We start from the raw sequence: 18189 nt of genomic DNA on the forward strand, positions 1-18189 counted from the left end.
GCTGGGTTTAGGTTGGACTCGATGATCTTCAGGGTCTCTTCCAACCTACATGATTCTGTGACAGCAGTGCCGTATCTTTTTAATTGCTGACTTGCATCAAAAAATCTAATTCGTGAAGGCTGGTGGGTTTGAGCTACCATTTGCAAAAGTTGAAACTGAAGTTGTGTGCGTACCCAACACGAGGGCAGGGCCCAGGGAGGGCTCTGGGTCAGCCCCGGGAGCTCTGTGGGGCTGGGGCTGGTTTCAGGGGGAGGGGGGGGAGCTTCTGTGGACAAACCGCAGCGGGATTGTTGGTGCTGCTTATACCCCCCGTCATCCAGGTCATCTTTGGTTATAATTGCAAGCTCCCCTGGACATTTACAAACTGAACATCTCCGTTCCCCCTTTCTCTTCTTCCCCAAAATAGGAACCTAAACGAAGAATTACTGTTCACGTGCCCTCGAAGGTCCCGTGTTTGCTGCTGTAATTATTTTGTAGGGCATGTTGCTTACACAGTTGCAGCACAGGCTGCTCCAGGAGAGAGTTGAAATCCTTAATTCCAGGAGGGAAACAACTAAGAGAAAAATATTGCTTTACCGAGAGCGCTTTCTAGTCCCATTTCCATTTTTCTTTTGATTGATTAACATATTGTGTTGAGATAATTGAGATAATTTGCATGTGGTGTAGGCTTAAAATATTAAATACAACCTTTTGACTGGCGCGAACAGCAGTGAGGTGTTCTGGTTTACATTGAGTCTTGTCTATAGCGTATGTCTGTGTTCATTTTTATACGGTGCAGATGAGGTCTCGGGTATTTGAGCTCTATGAATTAGCAAGTGACTGGTTCTGAGGCAGCAATTTACAGCAGTGCTAAAATGTAAATAATTAGTGGAATTTCTGTGGTTGATAGTGGCCAGCAGGGAAGAAGTGACACTTCCTTGTCAGTCCGAATTCAGAGAACTTCAGAAATGTAATCTGCTGTCTTTTTAAGCTGAACTTCATTTCATTAATGCAATTTCCATTTAAACGATCCCCAACAAATTTTGGCCAGCCCTAAAAGTACATCTAAGCCGATGACTTTTCCGATGTAAAACTGTGCTTTGATTTTTCGTTTCGGCCAGCTGCAGACACATACATGCTTGTTGGCCTCCTCTGCAGCTTCACTGCAGCGCTGCAACCTGGTGTTACGCTGTAACGTTGCGCTACGTGTCCAGTAAGAAGTCGGTTCTTCTAGAAGGTTCTGAGATGTAACGGGTGTGAGATTAACTCTCCTGTTTCCTCTCCCCCAGGTACGTTTAGGCTGAAATACGCTCCTCCCTCTGAAAGTCTTGACTCCACAGACTGATATTTTATCATCTGGCAAGAAAATACTGTAAGCCATGGAGACAGAAGGAGATTGAAATACAAAACTGAGACGTCCAGTTGCTGTTAAGCTTAATGTATTTTTTAATCCAAAGGTGCTTTACTTTATTAGACTAGGTAGAAAATCTAGCTTAGGGGTGCATCAAACCCATTTTTGATTGCCAAATTCAAGCTTGGATCTTGTTGTTGAAACTTCTGACTACGTGTCATAGGACCGATGCGTACTGGATGGATGGTGGAGCTGGCCAGCTACATTTTCTGTTGCAAGTACAATATCCAGTGTACATTTTTTACTGGAGAATGTTGCCATATGTGGACTTTCTAAGGGGAAACGTCTAACTCCAGGGCAGCTACATTCTGAAGTGGAAGCTGGAGGCTGAAGGCAGGAGCGGCCATTCGCCAGAAGGACTTTGGCACCCCTGGGCTAGGTAAAATGTCTACTTTTTTTCAAAAGTGATCAGGCACTAATCTCTGGGATTTTTAAGGATTGCACTACAGAAGAATGTAAAACTCTTCAAGCTTTCTGCACTTTTAGCAGACAGTGTCACTCTGAGACCAGTGCAAAGAGGCAAAGAAGTTCCAACTTTTAAAAATTGGCACCAGCAGGCTATGTGACTTAACTACACAATAAAAATCTTAAGTCAGTCTCTCCTTTCCCTTCCAAAAGAACACACATGGCAGTTTCAGTTCCTTCTGGAAACAAACTTGTGCTTCATTGTCTCACTTATTACTAGATAGTGCTGGGTTCCCGGCAGTGGAATAAACTTAGTTTCCAAGGGTCCAAGTCCCAGAGACTCCAGAGTCATAAAGGCTTCAAGGATATTTTCCTGTAATACACAAAACAACCTTTACGTCCTGTTACTGTATATAGGTCTCTTTCACAGAAACCTTATTATTCTGCTTTTGTAAATGAATTTTAAACCATCCTAAAAAAACCCCAACAACTCTGGCAGCAGAGTTTGTAAGCTTTTGCTTTACTTTATATTAAAAAAAAAAACACCTTTGACTCCTACCCCAAGGCTTTTGCTACAGGATTCAGAAGTGGTAGAAGTAAAACATGTAAAAGGTAGTAAACTTCATTATTATCAAGACTTTGAAGGATTTATTGTCAGCCTCCTTCGTTGCAATAGATTGTAGATGACTAGCTTTGGTGTTAACTACTTAGCATACATAACTTGTGGGTGACAAATCTAAATTAGGACTTGAGAGGGAGCCAAATGAATCTGGAACTGCTAATTTGAAACGGTTTGGTCCTGTCTGGTTGAAAGAAGATACTAATCCTCATGGCTCACCCGAGGAATTTGATGGCATTAAATGGGTGAGGCCTTCTCTTTAAAATGTCTGACATAGAGATATTTGCATACTGTAATTTGGAAGACACCTTTAAAGTCTGAAGCCTTGTTTACACTTGGAGGTATTTCTTACACCAATTTAAACCACACCAGGATGCACAGTATTGGTAGTGGCACAGCTGACTTCCGCTTGGAAGCGAAGGGGGTGTTGAAGTGGTGCAGAGCTGCCCCCAGGAGATCAGGCCGTAGCCATGAAACGTCAGCGTGAGGGGGTGACGCGGTAGCTTGACAGCTGAGAGCTTCCTGGACCATGTTCGCAGGGAAGAAACCCCCTGGGCCATCCTTCAGTCCCGCTTTTGGGGCTGGGGGGGTCGGCAGCCTCGGCGGGGGAGGCAGGCAGGGTGAGTGAGCATCACCGGCGAGGCACGGCAGCGTGAGATGGCCACAAACCAGACTCGGTCCAGGTAGTGATCTGCAGCTCAGAGCGGATTTGGCTTTGCGGAAACCAAAATCTAAATTTGTGTAACGCTTGGTCTAAAAAAAAAAAAAAAAAAAAAAAAAAAAGGTAATTCTTATGCCTATGCAATGAAAAAAAAAAATAATCTGATGTGTGTATTCCGAGCCCAGCTCACACTACCCGCAGCATTGCACACGCTGTTGAAATGCTTCTGTTTGCTCTGCCCGCGCTTGCAGAGGTTACCTGCATTCTAGTGAACAACCTCCAGAACCTACAACACTAAAGTGATGAAAACTGACAATGCAATTTACTTTGCCTTAATGAGCTTGAGACAATGGTAGGAACAATCTGTCACACTGTATTACTGTGAAGGAAACGCAGTTTTTGGTGACGATGTTTACTATTTACAGCTTTGAGGGTCTCTCCGGTGGCCTGGAACATGTGCTGAAAGCCAAACCGTAACGGTTGGGGTTTTTTCACTTTTTTTAAATGATATTTTAAAACTGAATTGTATTTCAATAAACTGTATTTCAACACAGTGTTAAAAACCCTCTCAAAATAGCAAAAATCAACAGAAAAAAATAATATCTGTACTAGTTGAATTTTCTTTTAATACCCAAGGCTGGCACACAGTCTCGTCTAATACTCATCACCGAGTCGAAACCGTAACAAAAGGACTGTAAAACCGAACTTCTGTCCGGCAAACTGTTCCATTCCTTTCTTCAGAGCTTTCTTTGGGATTGTTTCCTTTATGTAAAGTTAAGGCTGATGTTTCTTAAAGTGGCTTATGTGTACTTCTAGGTAATGTTTTTAAATGGTGAAGTCTGGTTTTAGAATAAGTTCAAATTCAGAAGTCTTGAGTTTTAGAATAAGTTCAAACTCAGAATCCTTAAAGCAACACGAGTGGAATAGAGAAACGTTTGATGAGCCAGCAGCAAGTGCAGAGCCCTTCCCTAAGTCAGGGCAAGTTGTGGCCTCAGATCTGCTGGCCCATGCTGTTCACTTTGTACCAGAACAACCAAAGGTGGTGAGTCCGAACAGAGCACTTAGTTCTGTAAAACAATCCTCAATCTCTTTTTAAAGGCACAAATCCATCTTCTTACCCCCAAAAAGCAAGGCAGCTTGTGTTAGAATAGTAGTTCCAGCTTCCCCGGCTGAAAGAACCAGTTCTCAAAACCTATTTTTATACATTAAAGATGGAGATTTCAAAGAATGCTATTTATTCCTATCTTTGTCCTAAAAGTATAAAAAGAATTAGTTCTCAAAATGGATTTCACTGTGGCATAGAAACGATTTTTAAATGTAAGACAGAAGGGAATCCCAAGTCATCTCTCTGAGAGGGCACAGAGAAGTTAGCGATGAGTCTTCCCTCGGGGGAGTGAGCGACATGTTTTCTCTTTTTTCCAGAAGTGTTTTCCATTTGGGAGTGTTGGTGATGGAAATACTCAAAATAGGATGGAATTCCCAGCAAACTCCTCCTCACGCTGGCAGCCCGCAAATTAAGCATTAATAAATATGCCAGCCTCGGCACTAAACAGCGGGAGAGTGAAGAGGGAAGCCTCCTTTTAGCAAGCGAGGCATCGATCAGAGAGTTACGTGATAGTTCTTAAAACGGCATGTCACGCTCCTCCACTCCACTTTTTGTGAAACTTTTTCATACCCCGGTCGTTAAACCTTGGCAAACAAAGCGCCAGGCTTCCGAAAACGACGGTCTGACGCCGGACCTTTTACCATTACCCACAGTTCTGTTTCATGCAATTTCTCGCTGGCAAGCTTCAGGGTGAAGGTACTCAAAACTTAAACGTAGCCTGTGGTATTCGGCAGAGCAACACTCCTTCCCAAAAATAGCAATGACATCATCCAAACCCCCGCAGAGGGGTGAGCTGTCTGTTTACTGGAGGTCACGGACACGCGGGAGCTGTGGATTCGGGGTAGTCTAGAAAGCCTGTTAAATGAGATGGGTGTGGGCAAACCTGGACAGAAATCCATGGAACCGAGCGCTCGCAGGAGTCTAGAAAACACTTTTGCTGGTGGAGGCCCCAGTAACCCTGCCCACCACCCCTGCCCACTGACACCTCTTGTAATAAACCCTTGGAACTACCCGTTTGCTCTCTTAAAATTTTTCTTACGTAAGCAAGAAACGTGTTGGTACTGAAGCAGAAAGCAAATCCTGTGTGTTTTCAAGTGCAGATTAACAGCTTCTCTTGGACATAACTTTCCACTAGGAATGAAGGAAACTCCTGCTCCATTTGAGCCATTTCTTTTACTTCGGTCAATTCTAGTATTACAAATTGTGCATGTAACTTTATAAATATTTTAAATAGTTTTGTAAATATTTAATATTCAGCTAATTTGATTTTGAATTGTAAATGTCAAGTATTCTGGTATTGGGATTTTTATGTTTTATTATACTTTGTTAAAATTGTACATTTTTAGAATGTTTTTATCTGAGTAAATTTAATGTATGGAAAATAAAGAGTAAAACTGAATCCTTTTTTTTTTTTTTTTTTTTTTTAATTTAAAGGGGCTTCATCTGTGTGGGGGCTCCTCCAGCTTGGCAGTTACCAGAGATTTTTTTTTTTTTTTCTCTTTTAATTCCTTTTATTACTTTTGCTGTCTCTCCACCCACAGACATCTGCTGGTGAATCCCAGATCTACTGCCGTGCTTGCCATCGCTCTCCTCTCCTTGACTCGGCCCCGGCTGAGCCGAGGAAGCCGAGCTGCTCGGAAAGGCTTTGCGCTTGCTCTCTGCTCCCAAGGGCGGCCGCGGCCCGACTCCAGCTGCCTACCCGAGCCTGTACCCCATCCCACAGCAGAGGGGGTGGGGAGAGGATGAGGAGGGAAGCATTGTGCCCCGTTGCGCAGGGAGGCAGCAGCCGAGCCTCTGGGCTCTGCTCTGCCACCTCAGCCTGCCCCTTGCACAGGCTATACTGTGGAGGGAGGGCAGGCTGGGGTAAGCAAAAGGCATCACCAGCTTGCTGCATCCTTCATCCTCCTGCGGCCAGTTGTTCCGGACGAGCGGAGTCCTGCTCGCGAGAGCATCGGGATTCTGAAGCCGCGAGGGAGTCAGTCGAGCAGGAGAGGGAAGACAAGGGGGATGTGGAAACCCACGCCCCAATCCGTACCCGTCTGCAGAGCAGAACTGCTCTACAGGGTGATCACAGGGGAGATTCCTCCTCACGGAGGGCAGCAGCTCCCTCGGTGCTGGTCACGACGGGTCATGGTCAGCAGGACCCCGTTCAGCACCTTGTGTGACCTGATGCAGGTGGAAGAGCTTCTGTGCTTCTCCCTACAGAGATGCTGTTTAAGAAAACCGTCTAGAAATAACCACACAAGCCATAATTAAGTTGGGATGTAATCCATCCATACCAGCACTGTATTAATTTTAAAAAAGCAACATTTGTACAGGAATATCAGTCAATCACGTTGTAATTACAAGTATGGTTGTCAATTATGAGTTAAACAGTTCCTTACACAAACAAAACTAAACAGAACAAGCTGCACTTAAAAGTTTACGTTGGAGTAAAAACACAAAGAACAATAAAAAATCTGAAGTAAGCATTGTGAACGAGATGCATGCAAAGAGGTGTAAATAGGTACAAATTGTACACCTTATTGAGCTAGAGTGCCAAGACGCAGTAGTATTGCTTCTTTTTCCCCCCGTGATAGTAAGTTAGCTTCCAGTAACAGATGTAGTTAGTTCACAGACACATAATATACAAGAGTAATCTCATCCTGCTACGCTTCACTTGACAACGACTCTAGAGGAAAAACACACGTCCTACGAGATACCTTTCCTCTGCACAGGCTGCCTCCCTGCTCAGGACAGTAGTAAGTAACACCAAGATCTTCCAAACCCCGTGCACGTGGCAGGAGACTTCAGCGATGGAAAAAAAAAAAATAATAATAATTTGTTCATCAACTCTTGACAGCAACTCCTGGGCGTGAGATGCTTCTAAGAGCGGTTCTCCCTGACCCCCCCTCGGTGGTAACATGCAAAACGAGTGACAGACTGGGTAGGCAGTGTGGGTTGGTAATTCCAGTGGCGTGTCCGAGTCCAGCATTCGGCACGGAGGCGAGTACAACAAAGCCATTCGCCCGCTCGCTTCGGAGGGCTTGAACGCACCCGCCCTGCCGAGCAGCCGGAGAGGGCGAGCGGCGCTCCGGGGACCACGAGCCATGTGGGCACTGCTCGTGTCTCTGCCCGCTCTGCGGCCGGCAGCACGCGTCCCGCCAGCCCCGTGTGCCGCGGCGGGGCCCTCCACCGCCTTCTCCCAGCAAACTGCCGGGCGGGGAACAGCCAAACCTCCGGGCTAGGGAGGGGGGTGACCTTTCGGAAGCGAGCTCGTATGAACAACGGTGTTTCACTGAACACGCAGGGATTGGGAATTCATAACAGACTGGAGTTTTATTTCAATGTTACCTGTCCAGGTGTGTATTTTACAACTAAACACGTCCTAAAACTACAATAAAGCTGTGATGTTTGGTATGAGTATTTCAGAAACCGGCACCATGCCTAAGTTTGCGGTGCCACAAAAACCAGAGACAAAAAGAGCTGTCCTCCCCCAGCTCACCCCAAGCACTTGCCTTAACTCACTGCAGCACTGACACGAGTCTGATCGAGCTGCAAAAGACAAAGCTCAGCTTTAGAACATTAAAACACATTTGCTCTCATGAGAGACCTTCCCATTTTTAAAAAAAGGGAAAAAAAAGAAAAGCTTTAAGGAATCATAGGGAGATTTTCCAGAAAACTGTCACAGGAAACACTTTAGCTCCTCCCTGGTGCCTGTTTGCTTGTTAAAAGTCAATCGAGTGTCCCTTTATTCACAATTGTCACATGCACAATTGGGTTCCATTCGTAAGGTCCAGAAATGTAAATGTGCCTGTGTGGAATATTACAGCAGGTTTCAAAGCCGGAAGTGCTCGTCTGTACTGTTTAATAGTCACAAACAAGGCAAGGTAAGATGAGACACCTGCTAAAGCAAGACTATGCTAAGGTACTGAGAGCGTAGGTGACATCCGTTTCTTTCCCTGGGGTGTGTGTGGGGAAGAGTGGGGGTGATGGCCAAGGGTAAACCAAAATCCTAGGCTAGAAGCCGCTTGCGTGTCTTAGACAGAAGATTGCACTCCGAAAGTCTCCTGAGAGGCGTACACCATGTACAGGAACCCGTCCTCGTCCTTCTCGCTCTCGTACACCTCGGATATGGGTGTGGAGACGCTCACCATGCTGTGTCCGTTCACCAGGAGGAAGAACGCCTGGTTGGAGTTCAGCTGCAGGCGTCGCCTGTTGGGGGGAGGCAGGGGGAGCGGACAGGGGAAGGAGTTTGACAGTGATGACCATGCATTTCCACTCACATTAACACAGGACAGATGGCAAAACAAAGTCCTCCACCACTGACAGCAGTAAGATGTCCCCACCCAGAGCAGCCCTGCCACTGCAGAAGGCGTTTGCTTCCCACCTCAACGTCGTGCCAAATCCATCTACTAAGCCCAGCCAGACAGGTCCCCCCACAGAAGCCCCTACTTCCCTATGCTCCAGAAGGGCGTTAAACTGCAACGAAACGGAAGCGGTACTCCTTGCCAAGGCGGTCCCTGTACAACCAGCCAACACCAAGGCCTGCGGGACCTTCGCTCTGCAGCACCTCGCTGGAAATACAAACCCCGGCTGACCTCGAGCAGCCTGCGTGAAGGCAGGGCGGGAGGACGGGCTGAGCTTTCATGCGCAGGCCCGGGACCTTTTAAACTCACTTTGTCACCAGCTCTGTAACAGCCTGTGTTTAACCTTTGGAGCACCTTGCTCCCTCTTCCCCTCCCTCCCAGGAGAAGCATCATGGGAAGGGCAGAGAGCGCCAGGCTTTACAGACAGCGTGGCACAGTAAACATCCAGCTCTGGCGTTCCCCTTGGATCGTTCATTTTAGCTGGGGGGAAATAGATATTCCTGCTAAACTGCCCCCTGGAAAGCAGGTTTGCAGACAGGAGCTCTCTTACTACTTCATAAAGCAAGCAAGCAAGAGGAGCTCGGATATGTTGAGGTGCAACCAAAGAAAGAAGGAAAGAACAACAGATAGAAGAGCTTCCTGCCGCTTCCGCTCGCTGCTGAGGGGCAGCAGCAGCTGGAAACAAGGATTTATTTATTTAGCCTCCCAGGCAAAGGCCTGGAAAGGGACCCTTCCAAAACCAAGCTCAAATCACTCCAGAGACAGCAGGCTGAGAGACGGCAGCAGCTCTCCAAGGGCTGGGAAGGACAGGCTTTGCTATGCACAAGAGGAACTGGCTGAGGACCAAGTCCAGCTGGTACCAAGTCATCTATTAACAATAAAGCCAAAGAAAAAATGTGGCAAAAATCCTTTAGCTTGCCATTAAAACTTTTTGCCCAGGGCCTTTAATGTTCATGAGAAATTCTGGAAGACTTGAACAATCTGGTTCCTGCTTCCAAAACCCTATCTTACTTTCTTACACATGTAAGAGCTGGGATTTGCTTGCGACAGTTTTTGTACAAGCCTTGGAAGCAGGGAATTGTTTGGACACGCTGGACAACTCTCAGTTTTTACAGCTTGTGGCCTCCACAAATCAGCTCCCTGCTCCACCGTGACCAACCAAAAGCAAACTCTGGTTTGCTGCTAACTTCCAAGTTTACTGCTTGAGAACTCTTACTAATCAAAAACTCCTTCTAAGCCAGGAGAAATGCACCTCTAGCAGAATTTCTGACCACAGTTTTAAACCACATAACTTCCACTCTGTGGCTATTTCCCCTTTGCCTTTCCTTGTAAACAAAGCTCAAGCACCAGAGCAGAGCAGCGCTCATGCCACAGCCTGTGCAAACAGCTGGGACAAAAACACACCGGTCTGAACGTGTGTTTTTTCAGGCCTCAACGTCAACATTGAGGGAAACCTCATTTCACGATCAAAGGATGCCAACATCAACCCTAAGCAACAGCTCAGAGCTCTGGCTATGAGCCCAAACTCCCCCTGCAGTGGGTGGGTAGAGGCAGGCACTCCGGAGAGGGACTCCCAGGCAGAACACCAAGAAGGCAACCCCTAAAATAGCCATGCGGGAAGCACTGGAGCCCTGGGCCAGAAGCACCCATGTTAGACAGGGATTCACAGCCCCAGACTTCCTCCTACACCTCTGGGAACCAGTTACTTCTGAAAGCAGACTAACAGCTCTGCTCTTTTCAGAGGCTGGAGGTTTTTTTGGGCAAAGCCAAAGGAAAAGCACCATCTCATGAAGCTGTCTTATGATAAGACCAAGCACTCATTAGATGAATTTTCCATTTAAAGAGCTCCCAAATACATACACCAGGTGGGGAATTAACCAAGAATCATAGTCTTAGGCTGATACAGCCTAAAATCACTGAAATCACAGCATACTACCTGATAATTTTGATTAGCTCGCTCATGTTCACGTGATCTGGCACCAGGAACTTGGTCTTATCCAAAACTGGAAGCTGCTTCTCTCCCTTGTACCTTTCAATGATCACCTAAGAAGAAACACAAAAAGACAGGAGCGGAAGATGTGAAAGGCAAGAAGCGGTGTCCGTGCCCTCATCTCCCCCTTCCAATTTTAACACAGCAAAATACAAGCATTTACGGTAAACTCCATTTCTCTTCATTTGTGAAGGCAGTTATCTCAAATCTGAAGAGGAACAATTGCAATTACCTTCACGTGCTCCTCTTGTTCTGTTTGCAAGAGTAACTGCATGAAGTAGCAAACAGGGATTTAACAGCACATGTCCACAGCTTCAGTGCAATTTTACAAGAGCTCATTTGCTGGAATCATTTAATCTAGCACTGAATTACCCAGCAACAAGGAAACCAAAGAAAAGATAAAGCACACCTCCCTCTAACGCATTACAGTGGCTGACTCGGGGCTTGAGCTGCTAAGGAAATCTGCAAACTCAAGCCGTTTTCCCTAGAATTTGTCCAGTTTCAGGCCATCTCTTTCTAACAACTACACCTCCAGATTAGTATGCTATTCCATTCACCTTCCATGGCTACTCTAATGCATGAGAGAAAGCTACTTCTGAAGGGTATAAAGCCTCAAAGGAGAGAATTTCCTCCTCCTTAATCTCAAGACAGCATGCTTAGGAACCAGTAATTCTGTCAAGATTGTTATGTTCCTTAATTCACAAGGAAAATGCAGATTTGCCAGTTTAAGTAGCACCCTGCCCAGCAACTGTATATAGTTCCTGCTTTTAAGAAATGATCTCAGAATTCGTGCGCTCCCTTTCCACAGCCATGTGGCTTTTGTTGTTTTTAAATCAACGGTAGCTACGTGACACCATTTACTTGGATCATTTCCATGCTCACGGGGTCTGGTTATGTTGATATTCCAAAGTTGCACAGGTGAAGAGATATTGAGCCAATTTAATCATATCAGAGAAAGACTTCCTTACACCAGTTTAAATAAATGCTGGCTCATTCTGGAAAAAAAACAATACCATTTTTAAAAAGGTAGACCATAACCAATAGATAGTATTTCCAACAGCAAAATGAAAGATGTCGACAGTACAGGAGGAATTTACCATCTAGCGTGACATTGCCATCTTATCTCATCCAGAACCGCTAATGATAATAACAAGGCAGTGACTCAAGCTAGGACATGGACACGCAACTACAGCAAGCCTCCAGGGACCCCAGCAGGCCTCTGCCATAGTTGGGAGTTTGCATCGCTGCATCTTCAGCAAGTTGCTTGTGTACCTCTGAATTTTTGCTAGCAATATATCTGTGGCTGGCTTAAAATGAGAGCTTTGCTATAAATCAATGGCTTTCAATCTGTGGTCAAAAGAGCTTGGGGACTATGGCTAAGTGATCTGTGAAAAGTGGGTAAAAAAGCAATCTTCTGTGAGGAAACAGGTTTGTTAGGAAAGAGCCTTTCGGGAAAACTGCACATTCCAGGAAAGTCAGAAAATCTCTGCTATAAATTATTACTTGTTCCCATGCCCAACAGCAGAGTAAAACAGCAGCAGAAGCTTCGAGATGAAGTAGTTAAATGCTAAAGAAAAGCTGAAAACCTTTCGGTTTCTATTTGACTCCGAGGCAACAATTGCTTCTGTTGAACAAACTTGCACCAGTTTGTTTACAGAAGAATTTCCACACACAAGGATCATCAGCTCTCATCACTGAGAACCAAAGGCTGAGGCATCCAATTAAGTTCTCTCTTCTGCCCCTCAAGATCTCCTAAGGTCTTCCTTGTTCCACCAAATGGCCATAAGGACAGTTGCATTTATTGCTTTCTGCAGTGACTGCCGTCACACAAAGCCCACCAGTTGTGAAGAACTCATCAGCAATAGAAGACAATCCATGCCCTTTGGTTCCTAGGATGCTTTGCTTTGCATTTGTAACCTTGAGGATGCCATAAAGAAAAGAAAATAAAAATTCAGGCAGCAATCGAAGCTGACCAGCTAAAGAAGAGTGATAAGGTGAGGGCTGATCTGCTCTTTGGAGGTGAGGTGGAGGGGTTTGACAGCCAAGCACCATTTCTGGAGACCTCAAGCACATGCCCATCTCCCAGAAGGCAAGCATTGCTGTCTTTCTCAGCACAGACTGGTGACAAAAGCCTTAACTGTCTCTACGTTATCATGTATTCTTCTTGGTTAGCCTCTGCAGATTCTTCTTTTAGAGAAGAAAAAGAAAAGAGCTGAACACTCAGGAGAATCTCAAGAGTTCATCCAGGGTGTGGTTTTCTTTAATGTTACAACAAGCAACTGCAATACACAGGAAACCCTGCTTCCTTCAGTCCCCAGCTAGCGCCTTGCTCTACCACGCTGACTGCCAGTTACTAGTTTGAGAAAGTTTCTGAAATCCAGACTTAACAACCCTGAACAGCCAAATTTTCATTTGGTGGTCTCACCAGGACAGCTTTTTTACAGGTTTCTAACTACTAACAAGAACATGAGACTGGAAATCAAAGTGAAAAAAGAAAAGAATTAGACTTACTGGTATTTTAGTTGGATGCTGATCTCGAATCAGTCGTACATCTTCCACTCTTTGCTCTGCAAGAGATTAAAAAAAGTCTGTTCAAACATCCACACTTAATGCTGTTATTACCTTCAGCTCTCCACCACTGAAGAGAGGGACCGCATGTTAATAAAAGCCGCAAATTCAGGCAGAGCAGTTTTTGAATGGGACAGCACTGTCACAAGCCAAACCTCTCCTCTGACAGCTGATACTTTGCTTTTTCCCCCCAGGTGACAAGTACTGCACTTACACTGCTTCGGACTCCTAGAAAGTGTTAAAGGAGACAGCTTCCTCCCCACACACACCTCAATTTCTGCCCACCAAATCAGACGTTTAACCTCTTAAATTTATGGCATCAAATTACACCACCCAAGTTAATGACTAAATATCCTGTACTATTTTTGCCAGATCCCAGAAGAGGAAATTGTCAACAATTGAGACCTAGGACTAGCCAAAGCCTGGCAGCATCAGCTTACGCCGTGTGCTCTAGCGTTACTGAATTACAGTTTTCTATTTTGATTATGCCGCACCCATTGTCGCAGAAGCTGTCGGTAAGTTCTTGAGTACCTAGACATTTCACCGCTCTCCGTGCCAGTTTTCAGGATAAAGTTCACCTCTCCTCAGACACAAATATTAATAGCACAGGTATTATAAACCAGGCTAAAGTACATGGCAAAGTAAACAGGCGCTGTTGCTTTTAGAGGAAGTTGCATCTGTTTATACCCTGCCTGCTTTCAGATTCAGTAAGCTCGATTTTAACCTCTCCAGTTCTTTTCAGCAGGCCGGAGCTTTCCAGGCCATTTCCATCTTATAAACACCTCTCAGAGAGAAGATTTAGTGTTGCATCACAGCTTTAACAGACATCTACCGAGGGAGAAGTGCTGCTCATGGGAGAGGAAGAGCTTACATCAGCACCCATCATCAACTCATTGCTGGTATGCTAACACACAGGACATACTACCTGTCCCATCACTCAGCAATGGCATCACTCAGCTCTCCATTAGTCCATATTAAGTGGCTGTGCATTAAATAAGTCCATGCGCCTTTTTATGAGCCCGGTAAGGAAATGCAACTCACGTGAATCACAGTTTAAAGCTGAAGGTGAATCAAGCAGAACTAAGGCAAGGAGCATGCAAAGCCTTCACCTGACTGTGAGACTGAGAACCTGAAAGCCATCCTGCTTCACGTCCCACAGCCTGAGCCACCTCTTACAGACCAGCATTAACGCTTCAAGAGCAGAGATTACTAGCCAATTAAAATACTTTTTAAGATTAACCAGAAACACAGGAGATAGGGGGAGTGAATAAGACCAACCGTCAACCTAGCAAGCACAGACAGATTTGACTAACTTTTCAACTGAAACAGGTTTGTTCACAGCAACGTTATTCAGCAGAACTCCCTGGAGTAGGAGGAACATAAACCGGAAAAATCATTGAGATTATTGTATACGGCGTGTTCAAAATCAGGCTTCTGTCAGCCACAGATAAACACTGTTCTCTGACGACATTAGTTGCAGTGGCAACTGCTTGGCTGCCGTCCTAGCTGAACTTAATACCTGCCACAGAGGCTGCTGACAGGTGATGGGGTCAACAACAGTTTTGGAAGACTCCAAGAAAAGGGGCAGCTTAAATATAGGCCCTGCTAAATCAAAATTCTCTCCGCTTCAACGTGGAGAACAGCTTACATTTAACAGAACAGCAAAGGCGAGGGTGGGCATACCAGAAAGCTCTAAGAAGCTTGACTTCAACCCAAAGGCAGAAGGAAAAGAAAATCTGGATCGATATCTTCCACCAACTCCATTTTATGTATGGGATTTTATAGTTCACACAGAAATAGGTTATGCTGCCAGTTCTTGTTACCCTCAGAGCGTTTCAGCCTACCTCACTGACACACATGAACAGAGACTGAGCTCTTTGATCGCTCTGGTCCCATCCCAAGCACAGAAAGAAGTGCTGGCACCGCTCTATCAAGGCTGCTCCTTCTAGAAAGAGACTAATCTCATTTCTCCAGCCATCATTACACAGCTCTTTTTGATGCCTTGCTAGTTTTCAACAACCGAAGGGAGACGGGAGGCATCCATCCCAGCCCATGCCAAGCACCAAGCTGCAAGGGGAGCTTAACGCTCCTGTCGGGAGAGCAGTATGTCGGGAGGGAAGGGAGGCCCTGCTCCTGGCACACAACACACAGTGATGTTTCCAGGCTCCTGGGAATTTTGCAGTCGATAATGGATGCTGCGGAGAGGCGATCTCCCCCCGCCAAGCCCCCCTCCCAAGGCAGCGCCCGGCACAGCGCTGCCACCCACCCCAGCGCCTCGCTCCCCCCGCCCAGAACAAGACCGCTGGCCCCAACGCCCGGCCCACAGCCGACAGCTGGCCCACTGGGCCGGGCCGGGCCCCGCGGCCGCGCAGGGCAGCGGGGCCGGCCCGGGGTTGTGCCCGGCCCAGCCCCGAGCAGCGGCGGCTCCGCTCCGGCTCCAGCAGCCGACCGGGCAGGGGCGGGCGGGCCCGCTCCGGCCGCGGGCCCCGCGATCAGCGGGAGCCGGCCCAGGCCTGGGCTGCCCGGGGATCTCGGCGGCGCCTAACGAGATGTGCCCCCTCCCCGCATCGCCGCCCCCCCCCCCGCCGCCGGCCTGCCCCACCGGCCGCCCCCGCAGCCCGCCGGCCGAGCGACGAGGCCCCGAGGGGGGCCGGGGCAGCCGGCGGGCCCTGTCAGCGACCCTGCCCCGCCGCGTCCCTTCCCGGGGCGCTCACCGAAGGTGCGGCGCTGCTTGAAGGTCTTCTCCGAGGGCATGGCGGCGGCGGCTCGGCCTCAGGCCCAGCGGCTGCTCTGCGCGGCGGCGGCGGACAACTCCGAGTGCCGGCGCCCGCCCCCCGCCGCCGCCACCGGCGGCTCCGCCGTCAGCTGACGCCGCGCGTCACGGCGGGGAGGGCACGGCCGCGCCGGCGCCGACATATTGAGTGTGGCGGGGAGGGCCGCCCGCCCGCCGCCTCCCCCCGCCGCCCGCCGCGCCTCGGTTGCCTCCGCGCCCTGCCGCGTTCCTCCCCGGCGCCGTGCGGCCATGGCCGCCTGGGAGCGCGCTGGCAGCGTGCCCCCTCAGCGACACGCAGCCGTGGCCGCCTTGGGGCACCCTGAGGTGCCACCCTCTCGGCGACACATAGCCATGGCTGCCTCAGAGTGCCCTACCATGTGCCACCTTGGCGACACACAGCCTCAACAGTGTACTCTCTCCGCGAAAGACAGCCATGGCTTTCTCAGCTGTGTGCTCCCTCAGACACAGCCAGGGCCGCCTCAGCAGTGTGCCCCCTCAGCGAGACACAGCCATGGCTTTCTCAGCAGTGTGCTCCGTCAGACACAGCCATGGCCGCCTCAGCTGTGTGCTCCCTCAGACACGGCCATGGCTACCTCAGCTGTGTGCTTCCTCAGACACGGCCATGGCCGCCTCAGCAGTGTGCTCCCTTAGCGAGACACAGCCATGGCCGCCTCAGCTGTGTGCTCCCTCAGACACAGCCATGGCCACCTCAGCTGTGTGCTCCCTCAGACATGGCCACGGCTACCTCAGCAGTGTGCTCCCTCAGCGAGACACGGCCATGGCCGCCTCAGCTGTGTGCTCCCTCAGACACGGCCACGGCTACCTCAGCAGTGTGCTCCCTCAGCGAGACATGGCCATGGCCGCCTCAGCTGTGTGCTCCCTCAGACACGGCCACGGCTACCTCAGCAGTGTGCTCCCTCAGCGAGACACGGCCATGGCCACCTCAGCTGTGTGCTCCCTCAGACACGGCCATGGCCGCCTCAGCAGTGTGCTCCCTCAGCAAGACACAGCCATGGCTTTCTCAGCAGTGTGCTCCCTCAGACACAGCCATGGCTGCCTCAGCTGTGTGCTCTCTCAGCGAGACACGGCCATGGCTTTCTCAGCTGTGTGCTCCCTCAGTGACATGCAGCCATGGCCACCCCAGCAGTGTGCTCCCTCAGACACGGCCATGGCCGCCTCAGAGCACCCTGACAGTGTACCACCTTAGCAATGCACAGCTATGGCTGCCTCAGAGTGCCCTGTCCTGTTCTACTTCAGCAACACACAGCCATGGCCACCTTGGGGCACACTGACAGGCCTCTCTCTCAGTGACACACAGCCATGGCCGCCTCGGAGTGTCCCACCACGTCCTCTTTCAACAATATGTACTCTTAAGCTACTTTGCCTCCATGCAGAGGTGCAAGTTCAGCAATTTGCCTTCAGCATACGTAGGCACGAGTATGAGGCAGCTGTGGTAAAGTTTGCGTTCAGGGAACAAAGTGGTCGGAGCGGGTGTCGCAGTTCCCTGCAAAGCCCACCACCTGGCCTCGTGCGGTTTGTCAGGAATCGAGGAGATCGCCAGCAATCTCAGCCGCGAGCCACGTTCGCCTGCGTTCACCCTGCAGATACTGCGTCGCAATTGGAAATGCCCAACTGTTTCTTCCCCTAGCAGCTTTCTGACACAAGCTGTTGGCTGTAGACTTTCAGCTGCCTGCCTTTCTCTTCCTCTCACATATGTTCCCGGCACCGTGTTTTGAAATATAAGAATGATTTTGCAGCAATAGGGCTACACAATTTCGCTGTACAATCCAACTTGTGTGGCTGAAGGGATGGGGAGCTGCAGCCATCAGTGTCTTTAGGAGTACAGGGAGAAGAGCCGTTTCCTAACCAGCTTAGAGCTTATCAGGGGTTTTTGCATTTTTTTCGCCTGGAACGATGCATTTGAAGTTAGAGCCATGCTGTGTTCACACACTGGAATGAGGGTTCGTTGCCTAATTCTGTGATTCAGGGTCATACAGTTCCGGTGGCTGTATAATTATAAGGTGACACCATTAAAGATGTGACTAACCAAGGAGAGAAAAACAGCCCTAGGGTCTATGAGTGCTCTATCAATCACATCACTGTCCAGGGACAGCAGGTGAGACATAGTGGATGATCATCAGAAGGCTGATACACCTGAAACTTAAACTAGCAAGCCCTGATTTCTGTTCCAACAGAATTCTTTCTTATTTAAATGACTGTCTTTAAAAAAAAAAAAAAAAAATTCTGGGCTGAAAAAATTCTGCCACGCTCTCAGAATTGGATGTGAGGGGCTGCCGTGTGGCTGTGGGCAGGAGGACAAGCCCCGGTG

General features: G+C 48.4%; 2 protein-coding genes across 2 annotated transcripts in view; one reads left to right on the forward strand and one right to left on the reverse strand.

Annotated features, from left to right (window-relative positions):
- The window catches only part of ZCCHC14 (zinc finger CCHC-type containing 14), a 63010-nt gene extending 55203 nt beyond the window's left edge, over window positions 1-7807 (forward strand). The window contains exon 13 of the mRNA XM_080410676.1: window positions 1269-7807. Within this exon, the coding sequence (XP_080266802.1) occupies window positions 1269-1324 (56 nt within the window). The 3' untranslated portion in view covers window positions 1325-7807. The remainder of the gene's footprint in view (window positions 1-1268) is intronic.
- MAP1LC3B (microtubule associated protein 1 light chain 3 beta) lies at window positions 6433-15960 on the reverse strand. Its single transcript, XM_080410682.1, has 4 exons — window positions 15802-15960; window positions 13031-13086; window positions 10466-10572; window positions 6433-8374 (listed from the first exon to the last, which is right to left on the reverse strand). Exons 1-4 carry the CDS (start codon window positions 15839-15841, stop codon window positions 8200-8202), a joined length of 378 nt encoding a protein of 125 aa, XP_080266808.1. The 5' UTR covers window positions 15842-15960; the 3' UTR covers window positions 6433-8199.
- Between the last annotated feature and the right edge of the window lie 2229 nt (window positions 15961-18189).

Source organism: Falco punctatus (assembly GCF_963210335.1).
Source record: "Falco punctatus genome assembly, chromosome: 14".
In the NCBI taxonomy this organism is placed as follows: Eukaryota; Metazoa; Chordata; class Aves; order Falconiformes; family Falconidae; genus Falco; species Falco punctatus.